This window comes from Schistocerca gregaria, chromosome X, assembly GCF_023897955.1.
Source record: "Schistocerca gregaria isolate iqSchGreg1 chromosome X, iqSchGreg1.2, whole genome shotgun sequence".
NCBI classification, from domain to species: Eukaryota; Metazoa; Arthropoda; class Insecta; order Orthoptera; family Acrididae; genus Schistocerca; species Schistocerca gregaria.
Genome location: NC_064931.1, coordinates 822,223,685 through 822,237,038, shown reverse-complemented (window position 1 = coordinate 822,237,038; position 13,354 = coordinate 822,223,685). Strand labels below are relative to the sequence as shown.

The following is a 13,354-nucleotide window of genomic DNA, read 5'->3' as shown; positions in this document are numbered from 1 at the left end:
TAGAGAGAATAAGGTGGGAGGAGGAGTTGCCATATATGTCAAAAGTTATCACTGTGTAGAAAGCTTAGATACAAAAAAGTTCTGTCTAGAGCAACATATAGAAGCATGTGCCTGTCAACTTAAACTGAAGGAGGGCTCTTTTATAATTGTAACGGTATATAGGTCCCCTTCAGGAAACTTTCATTTATTCCTGGAAAACTTGGATGCCTTGTTGTGCTATCTGTCAGACAGGGAAAAGCAAATTATTATTTGTGGGGACTTCAATGTTGATTCACTGAAAGAGTGTAATAGGAAGAATGACCTGGAAGTCTTGCTTGGTTCTTTCAATTTGACATCTGTCACTAATTTTCCTACTCGGGTAGTAAAGGACAGCAGCACATTGATAGATAACACTTTTATAGACCAATACAGGTTTAAAAACATTAATTCTTGTCCTGTTGAGAATGGGCTTTCTGATCATGATGCTCAGCTAGTTACAGTATATGACATAGCTCCATTCAGTAATTCAAAACTACCCTCTGAAGTTGTGCATTCAATTAATAACTCAACAATTAGAAATCTTCAGCAGCTGGACTTGGATGAGCTGTACAAGGAGCCCGATGCTAATTTAAAATATAACTTAATTCATGATACAATTGTAAGAGAATTTGAAAACTGTTTCCCCAAGAAAGTAGTTAAGTCTAATTATAAGAAACCATGCAAAAAGGAATAAAAATATCATGTAACTGCAAAAGAGAACTGTATCTAACAACAAGAAAGAGTAATGACCCAGAAACAGCCAAATATTATAAAAACTACTGTGCTACATTAAGAAAGGTTATTAAAAATTCTAGAAGCATGTGCATCATGTCTGAGATTAATACCTCTGATAACAAAATCAAAATATTTTGTAATATTATTACAAGGGAGACAGGAAAACCAAGAGTTCAGCATGACAGCATCACCATCAAAGCGAATGGAAGCTTTATAAACAAAAAGCCGGAAGTCGAAAACATTTTGAATAATCATTTTTTTAAATGTTGAGAAAATAGGATCTAAATGTTCATTAGAAGAAGCAAGGCAGTTAATGGAAGAGGCCTTACCACACCATTTGATACAATTTAATTTCTGACCAACCTCTCCTTCTGAAATTAGGAAGATAATAAACTCTCTCAAGAATAAAAGCTCACATGGAATTGATGGCATTTCCAGCAGGATAATAAATAATAAAAGCTTGTTCCCAAGAAATAAGTGGGATTCATAGCCACATATGTTATAGCTCTCTGAAGCAGGGTATTTTCCCAGATAGACTGAAGTATGCCATTGTTAAACCACTGCATAAAAAATGGGATACGTCTCATGTCAACAACTACTGCCCAGTCTCTCTTCTGACTGCCTTATCCAAAATTCTTGAAAAAGTAATGTATTGTAGAGTAGCTTCACACCTTTATTTTTACAAAGTTTTAACAAAATGTCAGTTTTGTTTCCAGAAGGGTTTTTCAACGGAAAATGCTATATATACATTCACTAATGAAATATTAAGTGCTCTGAGTAACTGGAAGTCACCTGTTGGGATTTTTTTGTGATCTACCAAAGGCTTTTGACTGTGTAAACTGTGGGATACTTCTAGATAAGCTCAAGTACTGTGGTATGAATGGAACAGTACTCAAATGGTTTAAATCATACCTAATTGGAAGAGTGCAGAAAGTTGAAATAAACAGTTCACATAATGTGGAAAAAACTGGTGATTTCTCAAACTGGGGAACAATCAAGAATGGGGTGCCGCAAGGTTTGGTCTTGGGTCCTCTGCTGTTCTTAATATATATTAATGACTTGCCATTCTATATTCACGAAGATGCAAAGCTGGTACGTTTTTCCTATGATACAAGTATAGCTATCACACCCGACAGGCAAGAATTAACTGGTGAAATTGTAAATGATTGTTTCAGAAAATCATTAAGTGGTTCTCTGCAAATGGGCTCTCATTAAACTTTGACAAAACACAGTATATTCAGTTCCACACAGTAAATGGAATGACACCATTAATAAATATAGACTTCAATCAGAAATCGGTAGCTAAGGTAGAATATTCAAAATTTCTATGTGTATGTATTGATGATGGGTTGAACTGGAAAAAACACGCTGAGGATCTGCTGAAACATTTGAGTTCAGCTACTTATGCTATTAGGGTCATTGCAAATTTTGGCGATATACATCTGAGTAAATTAGCTTACCAAGCCTATTTTCATTCTCTGCTTTCATATGGCATCATATTCTGGCGTAACTCATCATTGAGTAAAATAGTGTTCATTTCCCCAAAGCGTGTAATCAGAATAATTGCTGGAGCTCATCCAAGATCATACTGCAGACACTTATTCGTAGATCTAGAAATCTTCACTGTAGCTTCACAATATATATATATTCACTTATGAAATTTGTTATTAACAATCCAAACGAATTCAAAAGTAATAGAAGTGTACATGGCTACAACACTAGGAGAAAGAATGATCTTCACTACTCAAAGTTAAATCTAACTTTGGCTCAGAAGGGGCCAAATTATGCTGCCACAAAAGTCTTTGGTCACTTTCCTAATAGCATCAAAAGTCTGACAGATAGCCATATAGCATTTAAAAGGAAATTAAAAGAACTTCTTAATGGCAACTCCTTCTACTCATTAGATGAACTTTTGGATATAGTAAGTGGGTAATTTCCCAATCTCCCACTCCCCCCCCCCCCCCCAAAAAAAAAAAAAAATTAAATATTGAGTGTCATGTAATATTTGGTCTAATGTAATATCTTGTGTAGACACCTTTTATTAACCTGACACGTTCCACATCATTTCGAAGTGTCGTATTCATGATCTATGGAACAAGTACTTATCTAATCTAATCTAGGATGAAGTCAAAGATACCAAGACAGAACAACTTCACAAGTCGAAAAACTGTTATTGAAACTCCACCTATTATGTAGCTAGAACAAACTCCTCGATACCAAAGAAAGCAAAACTCTCAGACATAATGATTATCGAAAACTTAACTTGATCAAAATAGCTAGAACAAACTCCACAATACCCACAAACCTTAATCGCTATTAACTATAACTAACAGCACACCATCCATGTAAATCAACTAAACTATATCACAAATGGTCAACTCAGACTTCTTGAACCAGGGACTCATCCAAACAGATCACCAAATGTTGTCATGGGTACACCATCACATATTTTTGACCATGGTGTGAAACTTGGCAACTTTGGTTAACGTCATAAATTCATCACAAACACGGCACTTGGCATATGTGGCCAGCAGACCATACAACATGAAGAACTTCATCATTGTCACCATATTGTCCCCATTGTGGTGTGCCATGACCCAGTGAATTTCATCATCATATCCATAACAACAACAAATCAAAAGTAGACATTAGATATCAAATCATTAACAACACGGCTAACTAACAGTCCCAACACTGACCACAAATCTTGACAAACAACACTGCAATCATCCACTCACTCACAACCCTCGAAAGCGACTCTGTAACATTGACATTCAACACTAGTGTGTGTCACCACATACTATAAGATGCCCTTTTCAAGCAAAAGACCATTTCAAATTGCCTTGTGACCATGACTTCATGTAACCCAACACAGTTAAGTCGCAAGCCACAGCCGGTGACCATTACCACAAGTTTTCGTTGACCCAAGAAAGTTCGTTTTCTTTTGTCAGTGCACTGTCTTGAACATGGTTGGGGTCACAATTTGACTCAGATCCCCAAATGCAGCAGAGTTTGTGGAACTGTTGCATTAGAGATGGATGCGGTTATTCCCTGTATCACTTGGATGAGCTGTTCCACCACAGCATGCAAGTTGGTGTTTACACACTATCACAATACCTATGCCCCTTAGACACCAATGACTTGTGGAACTCAGAAATTTTCGTAGCAGTTATTCACTGTGGTGTCATTTGTCTACTTGGAATACATATTTGTTACACGTATTCATAAACATTTAATACATTTAGCCATTTCATAAATAGTGCTCATCTTTGATCAAAAGCCAACAATCTTCTTTTTCTAAGTTGGAAAATGCTCTTTCTTTGACCATAAAATGTAAGTAAAATGCACACAGAAAATGTATCAATCACATTGACAGTGTGTCATACATCATGAGCTACATGTTACTGTCATAGCTAATAACGTATATATACAATTGTGTCAGTTTAAAATAGCAGTAAATGAACATTGTACTTAATTAACAGAGAAGTTGCTACATTGAAAGAAGCTACTATTTTAGAGCTGTATATTATCCATTTTCATCAGTTCAGTTTTTGATGTAGTGCCTGTATGTCTCAGAAGAAAAGCTAGCAATGTAAGCTGAAAGCACACAGATGGTGGGGGGAGGCGGGGGGAGCTTCAGAGTTGTAGTTGTCAGAGTCTGCATTACTGTACTACTGTGGGGAGTAAACTAAGTATTATAAATAAAGGCACACAAACATTTTAGTATCTCATCACAAACTGAAAAGTGTAACTGGAAAAGCAGTAGCTTTATTTAATTGAAAATTGCACCTGTCCTGTGAGTTGTGACTATTCCACATGTCACAAATGTCGTAAGTTGCCTGTCTTTAATGCTAGCCTGTTATTAATGTCTACAGTAAAACATTGGAAAGCAATGTCACTTTTTGAAAATTTTTTGCTTGCTTCCATTATGATTTATATGCTTTTACTTTCCAGTGACGAAACTCTGGTAATTGTGCCTGAGACTATTAATTTTCCTGCTGAAGAGGAAATTGTCTTAGCATTCTGGAAAGACAAAAATGTGTTCAAGAATTGTTTGATACAGTCAAAGGGAAAGCCAAGGTAAGTGAGCTATGTGCAGAAATAGTTAAAATGGCATTAGAAAAGTTGTGTTAACACAGACATATGTGATACTTTCTCTTAATCTTTCACACAATATATGTCTCTCCACATTTAATAAAAAAGTTTAGTATGTCTTTTCTGACAGCACTGTACATTCACCATCCTATATCTGCAGGGTGTCATTATCCATAGAAACATATCTTTTCATTTACGCCAGGGCTAAAGAAAGTAAATTATGCATGTCATCCCATGCTAAAACCATTTTGCAACAAGTGGTGCATTGTCAGAGGAAAGTACATGTTCCAAGTTTCATGTATTAGTGTGAGAAAGATAACAGGTGCATCACAATATGCAACTAAAATGGGGCAGCAACTGTAAACATACTCAAAAGTTGAAGTAATCTGGACAGTACAATTCTTATGAGGAAAACATCTAAATTGCAGACAGATTCGTAGTGATATCCTGACGGTATGTTGACCAAATGCAAAGTTGCATCCAGATGAGTGATGCTGATCATGAAGGAAGATATTACATGATTCGATTTCCATCTTTTTGGCAAGCTAAAATATCATTGAGTTGGGGGATGGGGGCAGATATTCAAACGAAGAGTGTGTTCACATAACAGTTCTTGGATGGCTTGATGACCAATGAGTGGATTTCTATCATTTAAGGAATTAAACAACTATTCAAACTTCCAGATTGTTATTTACAGAGAGTTGGTGACTACGTTGAAAAATAGGTCATGATCTGTGTTACTCTGAAGTGTACTGCACCACTAAAAAAGAAAGAAAAAAACAACCTTGGTCTGCCATAATAATTTTAACCTACGTTTTGAAGTCCCTTCTTAGTTCTCAATGTTTGTCAAGGAGTGTTGGACAGCTTTACAGCTCCAGACTGCAGCTCTTAGCTTGGCGAAATACACTCATGCTCATAAATTAAGGATAATTGCAGAATGTGCTGCCACACATCGTGGCACTACAAGAAACTGGTGCTGACAGCAAAGGCACACAGGGAACACACATGACACGGATCTGCAAGTCCACGATATTGGTGATAAGTTGAGAAAACTGTCCCGAAACACATGTGCTACAAAATGCCACTGTTTTCTGCGCATGTACCCCGACGTCAATATGGGATATGACGAGCATGCACATGTACACAGGCTGCACAATGGGTTGGCATACTCTGGGTCAGGTGGTCGAGCAGCTGCTGGGGTATAGCCTCCCATTCTTGCACCAGTGCCTGTTGTAGCTCCTGAAGTGTCATAGGGGTTTGAAGATGGGCAGCAGTACGTCGAGAGTATCCCAGACGTGCTCAATGGTGTTTAAATCTGGAGTACAGGCAGGCCACTCCATTGGCCTGATATCTTCTGTTTTTAGGTACTCTTCCATGATTGCAGCTTGGTGGGGCTGTGCATTATCATCCATCAGGAGGAAGGTGGGACCCACTGCAGCCCTGAAAAGGCTGCCACACTGGTGAAAAATGATGTCCTGGTACACCTGACCTGTTAAAGTTTCTCTGTCAAAGATAAGCAGGGGTGTACGTGCACCAATCATAATCCCACTCCACCCCACACAATCAAACCACAACCACCATACAGGTCCCTTTCAAGAACATTAAGGGGTTGGTATCTGGTTCCTGGTTCACAGCAGATGAAACAGAATCACTATTCAGACTATACCTGGACTCGTCCGTGAACATAACCTGGGACGACTGTTCCAATGACCGTGTACTGTGTTCTTGACACCAGGCTGTACGGGCTCTCCTGTGACGAGGAGTCAGTGGAATGCACATTGCAGGTCTCCGGACGAATAAACCATGTCTTTTCAGTCATCTGTAGACTGTGTCTCTGGAGACAACTATTCCAGTGGCTGCAGTAAGGTCCCGAGCAAGGCTACCAGCAGCACTCTGTGGCTGTCTGCGGTCACTGATGATGATGATAAATCGCTCTTCTTGTGGTGTTGTATACTGTGGACGTCCTGTACTGTAGCGCCTGAACACGTTTCCTGTCTGCTGGAATCGTTGCCATAATCTGAAGATCACACTTCGTGGCACACGGAGGGCCTGTGCTACGACCTGCTGTGTTTGACCAGCCTCCAGTCGCCTTTATTTATTCTACCCCTCATAACATCATCAATTTGTGTTATTTGAGCCATTTTCAACACACAGTCACTATGAGCACATTTGAAAACGTTGCACACTTACTCGCTGCTCCGTACTCTGACATGCACCAACGCACCTCTGCATATTTGGACTGCTGCCAATGGTACCGTGTGACGACTGCAGGTCAAATGTACCCCATGGTCATATCCCGAGGTGATTTAAACCCGTAAACCACCCACCAGAGAGTTGTTTCACCATGTATCAGCATTATCCTTAATTAATGAGCATGAGTGTAAGTAAACATCACATGGCTGACTCAGAGTTATGCTATTTGAGAGTTCAACTCACACAAAATTTGTAAAATAAGTTTAGCAGTTAGAGGGGGAGGGAGCGAGAGAGAGAGAGAGAGAGAGAGAGAGAGAGAGAGAGAGAGAGAGAGAGAGAGAGGGTGTTACAGCAATAATCGTGTAACACATTCGGTCACATTTTCATCTTTACACTTCATAAAGAAGAAGAAGCTTAAGTTTTGGCAAAGTGTGTTGACCTGTTTTTACCTTGTTCATAATAAAAAGAATGGGAAACAACAAAACAATGTATTTATGGTTGTAAAATCAACTACACAGCCCTGGAGAATATTCTGTCTGCCACTCCAGTAAGATTGAGAATAAAGCATACCCCCCTTCTGCTCTTCCTATAAAATACTGGCCACAGCCTTTCAGCAGATGAAACAAACTTGTTCCTATACTGGGCCACCAACTACTGGTTTGATTGATTTTTTTCTTTCTGAGATGGATTGGTACACCCAAGTGTTACCCACAGTAACAAATTAGCATATCAGATGGTTTCTTCTTAGTACAATCCAAACATTGCAATTAATTTAGTCAGAATTCAACAAATGTTGCACATATTGTGTACAAAGCTTTCTCACACTTAACTCTCCATGTGAAATGTACTGTACCATTCTCTTTCTTCAGATAGGACTATGGCATTAGCTGTTTATACACCTTTTAATTGTGCGTTGTTTTGATGTTTTCATTTCTAGGTGCAAATATGGAATGCCCTTCACACAGATTGTCTTGAAGAGAACTAAGAGATCACTAGAATTTGCCCACCCATATCTTAACTGTTGAAAATGGATAAAGATAATTTTGAAAAAGTGCAGTATTTCTGTTTGTCCTTGTGAATGAAATGTGCTAAATGTGGCAGTTTAAAAAGCTTTATAAACATAACTTTTGTGCAGAAAGTTAACATTTTAGTTGTTGTTGTGGTCTTCAGTCCTGAGACTGGTTTGATGCAGCTCTCCATGCTACTCTATCCTGTGCAAGCTTCATCATCTTCCAGTACCTACTGCAGCCTACATCCTTCTGAATCTGCTTGGTGTATTCATCTCTTGGTCTCCTATGATTTTTACCCTCCACGCTGCCCTCCAGTACTAAATTGGTGATCCCTTGATGCCTCGGAACATGTCCTACCAACCGATCCCTTCTTCTGGTCAAGTTGTGCCACAAGCTCCTCTTCTCCCCAATTCTATTCAATACCTCCTCATTAGTTATGTGATCTACCCATCTAATCTTCAGCATTCTTCTGTAGCACCACATTTCGAAAGCTTCTATTCTCTTCTTGTCCAAACTATTTATCGACCATGTTTCACTTCCATACATGGCTACACTTCATACAAATACTTTCAGAAAAGACTTCCTGACACTTAAATCTATACTCGATGTTAACAAATTTCTCTTCTTCAGAAACGCTTTCCTTCCCATTGCCAGTCTACATTTTATATCCTCTCTACTTCGACAATCATCAGTTTTTTTGCTCCCCAAATAGCAAAACTCCTTCACTACTTTAAGTGTCTCATTTCCTAATCTAATTCCCTCAGCATCACCCGACTTAATTCAACTACACTCCATTGCCCTCGTTTTGCTTTTGTTGATGTTCATCTTATACCCTCCTTTCAAGACACTGTCCATTCCGTTCAACTGCTCTTTCAAGTCCTTTGCTGTCTCTGACAGAATTAGAATGTCATAGGCGAACCTCAAAGTTTTTATTTCTTCTCCATAGATTTTAATACCTACTCCGAATTTTTGTTTTGTTTCCTTTATTGCTTGCTCAATATACAGATTGAATAACATCGGTGAGAGGCTACAACCCTGTCTCACTCCCTTCCCAACCACTGCTTCCCTTTCATGTCCCTCGACTCTTATAACTGCCATCTGGTTTCTGTACAAATTGTAAATAGCCTTACGCTCCCTGTATTTCATCCGTGCCACCTTCAGAATTTGAAAGAGAGTATTCCAGTTAGCATTGTCAAAAGCTTTCTCTAAGTCTACAAATGCTAGAAATGTAGGTTTGCCTTTTCTTAATCTTTCTTCTAAGATAAGTCGTAAAGTTAGTATTGCCTCACTTGTTCCAACATTTCTGCGGAATCCAAATTGATCTTCCTCAAGGTCCGCTTCTACCAGTTTTTCCATCATCAGTAAATAATTCGCGTTAGTATTTTGCAGCTGTGACTTACTAAACTGATAGTTCGGTAATTTTCACATCTGTCAACACCTGCTTTCTTTGGGATTGGAATTATTATATTCTTCTTGAAGTCTGAGGGTATTTCACCTGTTTCATTCATCTTGCTCACCAGATGGTAGAGTTTTGTCAGGACTGGCTCTCCCAAGGCCGTCAGTAGTTCCAATGGAATGTTGTCAACTCTGGGGGCCTTGTTTTGACTCAGGTCTTTCAGTTCTCTGTCAAACTCTTCACGCAGGATCTTATCTCCCATTTCATCTTCATCTACATCCTCTTCCATTTCCATAATATTGTCCTCAAGTACATCGCCCTTGTATAGACCCTCTATATACTCCTTCCACCTTTCTGCTTTCCCTTCTTTGCTTAGAACTGGGTTTCCATCTGGGCTCTTAATATTCATACAAGTGGCTCTCTTTTCTTCAAAGGTCTCTTTCATTTTCCTGTAGGCAGTATCTGTCTTGCCCCTAGTGAGATAAGCTTCTACATCCTTACATTTATCCTCTAGCCATCCCTGCTTAGCCATTTTGCACTTCCTGTCGATATCATTTTTGAGACGTTTGTATTCCTTTTTGCCTGCTTCATTTACTGTATTTTTATATTTTCTCCTTTCATCAATTAAGTTCAATATTTCTTCTGTTACCCAAGGATTTCTACTATCCCTCGTCTTTTTACCTGCTTGATCCTCTGCTGCCTTCACTACTTCATCCCTCAAAGCTACCCATTCTTCTTCTACTGTATTTCTTTCCCCCATTCCTGTCAATTGTTCCCTTATGCTCTCCCTGAAGCTCTGTATAACCTCTGGTTCTTTCAGTTTATCCAGGTCCCATCTCCTTAAATTCCCACCTTTTTGCAGTTTCTTCAGTTTTAATGTACAGGTCATAACCAATAGATTGTGGTCAGAGTCCACATCTGCCCCTGGAAATGTCTTACAATTTAAAACCTGGTTCCTAAATCTCTGTCTTACCATTTTATAATCTATGCGATACCTTTTAGTATCTCCAGGCTTCTTCCATGTATACAACCTTCTTTTATGATTCTTAAACCAAGTGTTAGTTATGATTAAGTTGTGCTCTGTGCAAAATTCTACCAAGCCCCAATCCATATCCACCTACTACGTTTCCTTCTCTCCCTTTTCGTACACTCGAATTCCAGTCACCCATGACTATGAAATTTTCATCTCCCTTCACTACCTGAATAATATCTTTTATTTCATCATACATTTCTTCAATTTCTTCATCATCTGCAGAGCTAGTTGGCATATAAACTTGTACTACAGTAGTAGGTGTGGGCTTCGTATCTATCTTGGCCACAATAATGCGTTCACTATGCTGTTTGTAGTAGATTACCCGCATTCCTATTTTCCTATTCATTATTAAACCTACTCCTGCATTACCCCTATTGGATTTTGTGTTTATAACCCTGTAGTCACCTGACCAGAAGTCTTGTTCCTCCTGCCACCTTCACTAATTCCCATTATATCTAACTTTAACCTATCCATTTCTCTTTTTAAATTTTCTAACCTACCTGACCGATTAAGGGATCTGACATTCCACGCTCCGATCCGTAGAACGCCAGTTTTCTCCTGATAACGACATCCTCTTGAGTAGTCTCCACCCGGAGATCCGTATGGGGGACTATTTTACCTCCGGAATATTTTACCCAAGAGGACACCATCATCATTTAATCATACAGTAAAGCTGCATGCCCTCGGGAAAAATTATTGGCGTAGTTTCCCCTTGCTTTCAGCTGTTCGCAGTACCAGCACAGCAAGGCCGTTTTGGTTATTTTTACAAGGCCAGATCAGTCAATCATCCAGTCTGTTGCCCTTGCAACTACTGAAAAGGCTGCTGCCCCTCTTCGGGAACCACATGTTTGTCTGGCCTCTCAACAGATACCCCTCTGTTGTGGTTGCACCTACGGTACGGCTATCTGTATCACAGACACCCGCAAGCCTCCCCACTAACGGCAAAGTCCATGGTTAGTGGGGGGGGGGGGGGGACATTTTAGTTATGTTGTTGTTATTACATGTAATAATGTATCAATGTAACAGAACAAAATTTTGTTGATATCACTACCATCTCTATGCCAGACTGAGAATATTTCACCTTGTTCTTGTTTTCTACAGTACTTACTATGGTTACCAGAAAGAAAATATGAGCATAAGATACACTAATTTTATAATTATTGATGTAAGGTTACCGATTAATAATTTCACATTTCTGTGCTTGTTTAGCAAGTGTGTTTTTTTTTACAGGTTCTCATTTTATGATGGACCACCATTTGCCACAGGTCTTCCACACTATGGTCACATTCTAGCAGGGACAGTGAAAGATATAGTAACCCGTTTTATGCACCAGTGTGGTTTTCATGTTGAACGGAGGTTTGGCTGGGACTGCCATGGCTTACCTGTAGTAAGTTTACGTCTTCAACAAATGGTGACAAATAATATATTCTAACATAATTCTTGTATCCCATCATGACAAATCTGCATTCTCACTGGAAGAAATGAACTTATGTGGCCAATACGCAATTGACAGTACTTATGGAGTGCTGCAATAGCCAACATAATGCCACCCATGAACTCCTCACATGAATGCTCCATCCAGTAGCTCTCACCAAGGCTAAGATAAATCAGCTGCACAGCCTTTGATCAATCAGACTAGTATTTGCTTACATTGTGTAGTTACCCGAGTTCCAGTGTGTGTCTACTGTGTTACCGCTTTGTCTTAGTTTCTTGCGCATTGCTAGAGCTGTCATTTGTACTCAGTTGATTTGTGTGAAAAGGTTCCCAAAGTGATTATGGCTACATGACTGGAATTAACGGACTTTGAACACGTCATGGTACTTGGATCTAGACATATGGGACATTCCATTTCAGAAATAGTTAGGGAGTTCAATATTCAAAGATTCATGGAGTCAGGAGGGTAGGCATTACCTCTCACCATGGACAACACAAGGGTTGAAGGCCTTCACTTAACGACTGAGACGAGCGGAGTTTATTTAACATTGTCAGTGCTAACAGATAAACAAACTGCTTGAAATAACCAAAGAAATCAATGAGGGACGTATGTCGAACGTATCTGTTAGGACAGTGTCATGAAATTTGATGTTAATGGGCTATGGCGGCAGACGATAAATGCAGGGGCCTTTGCTAACACTTACAGCACCTCTCCAGGGCTCATGACTGTATTGATTCTACCCTAGATGACTGGAAAACCATCGCATGATCAGTTGAATCATGATTTCAGTTGGTAAGAGTCATTGATAGGGTTTGAGTGCAGTGCAGGCTCCATGGAACCATGGACCCAAGTTGTCAACAAGGCAATGTGGAAGCTGGTGATGGCTCCATAATGTTGTGGGCTGTGTTTACATTAGCATTGACCGGAAATGGTTATGTTTTGCTACTTGGAGACATTTGCAGTCATTCGTAGACTCCATCTTCCCAAACAACGATGGGATTTCTGTGGATGACAATGTGCTTCATCACCAGGCCACAATCAGTCGCAATTGGTTTGAAGAGCATTCTGGACAATTTGAGCGTCAGAAAATTTTGCTCCATCAGTTACCAGACTGGAAATTTTCAGTCACTCATTTGTTTAACAGGCCTATACCTTGTCAACAAAATTAATGGTCTCACGTTACAGTCAGCGTTAAAATTTTTGTGTACTCGGGAAGCCCATATTATGATGCCACTATCTGCATAATGTTTAAAGTTTGTTTCTCATGATAAATTGTACAGAGTGATTACAAAACAGGATGTGTATCTGCTGTTGGTTACATACCAGAACAATTGTGCAAAATTATAGACCAATGCCTCTAACTTCCTTCTGTTTCTAGACTCTAGAGACATTTTATGACCTCATATATGACAATATCATATGATCAATCAAGCCATCTC

General features: G+C 39.3%; 1 protein-coding gene across 2 annotated transcripts in view; it reads left to right on the top strand.

The window, feature by feature from the left end:
- The window catches only part of LOC126299320 (isoleucine--tRNA ligase, cytoplasmic), a 173,465-nt gene that overhangs the window by 4,779 nt on the left and 155,332 nt on the right, over positions 1-13,354 (top strand). The window contains exons 2-3 of one of the 2 annotated variants that reach the window (XM_049991146.1): positions 4,708-4,833; positions 11,711-11,867. In XM_049991146.1, the coding sequence (XP_049847103.1) occupies positions 4,708-4,833; positions 11,711-11,867 (283 nt within the window). Of the gene's footprint in view, positions 1-4,690; positions 4,834-11,710; positions 11,868-13,354 lie in introns of those variants that run through there. The other variant, XM_049991145.1, reaches the window with a different exon arrangement.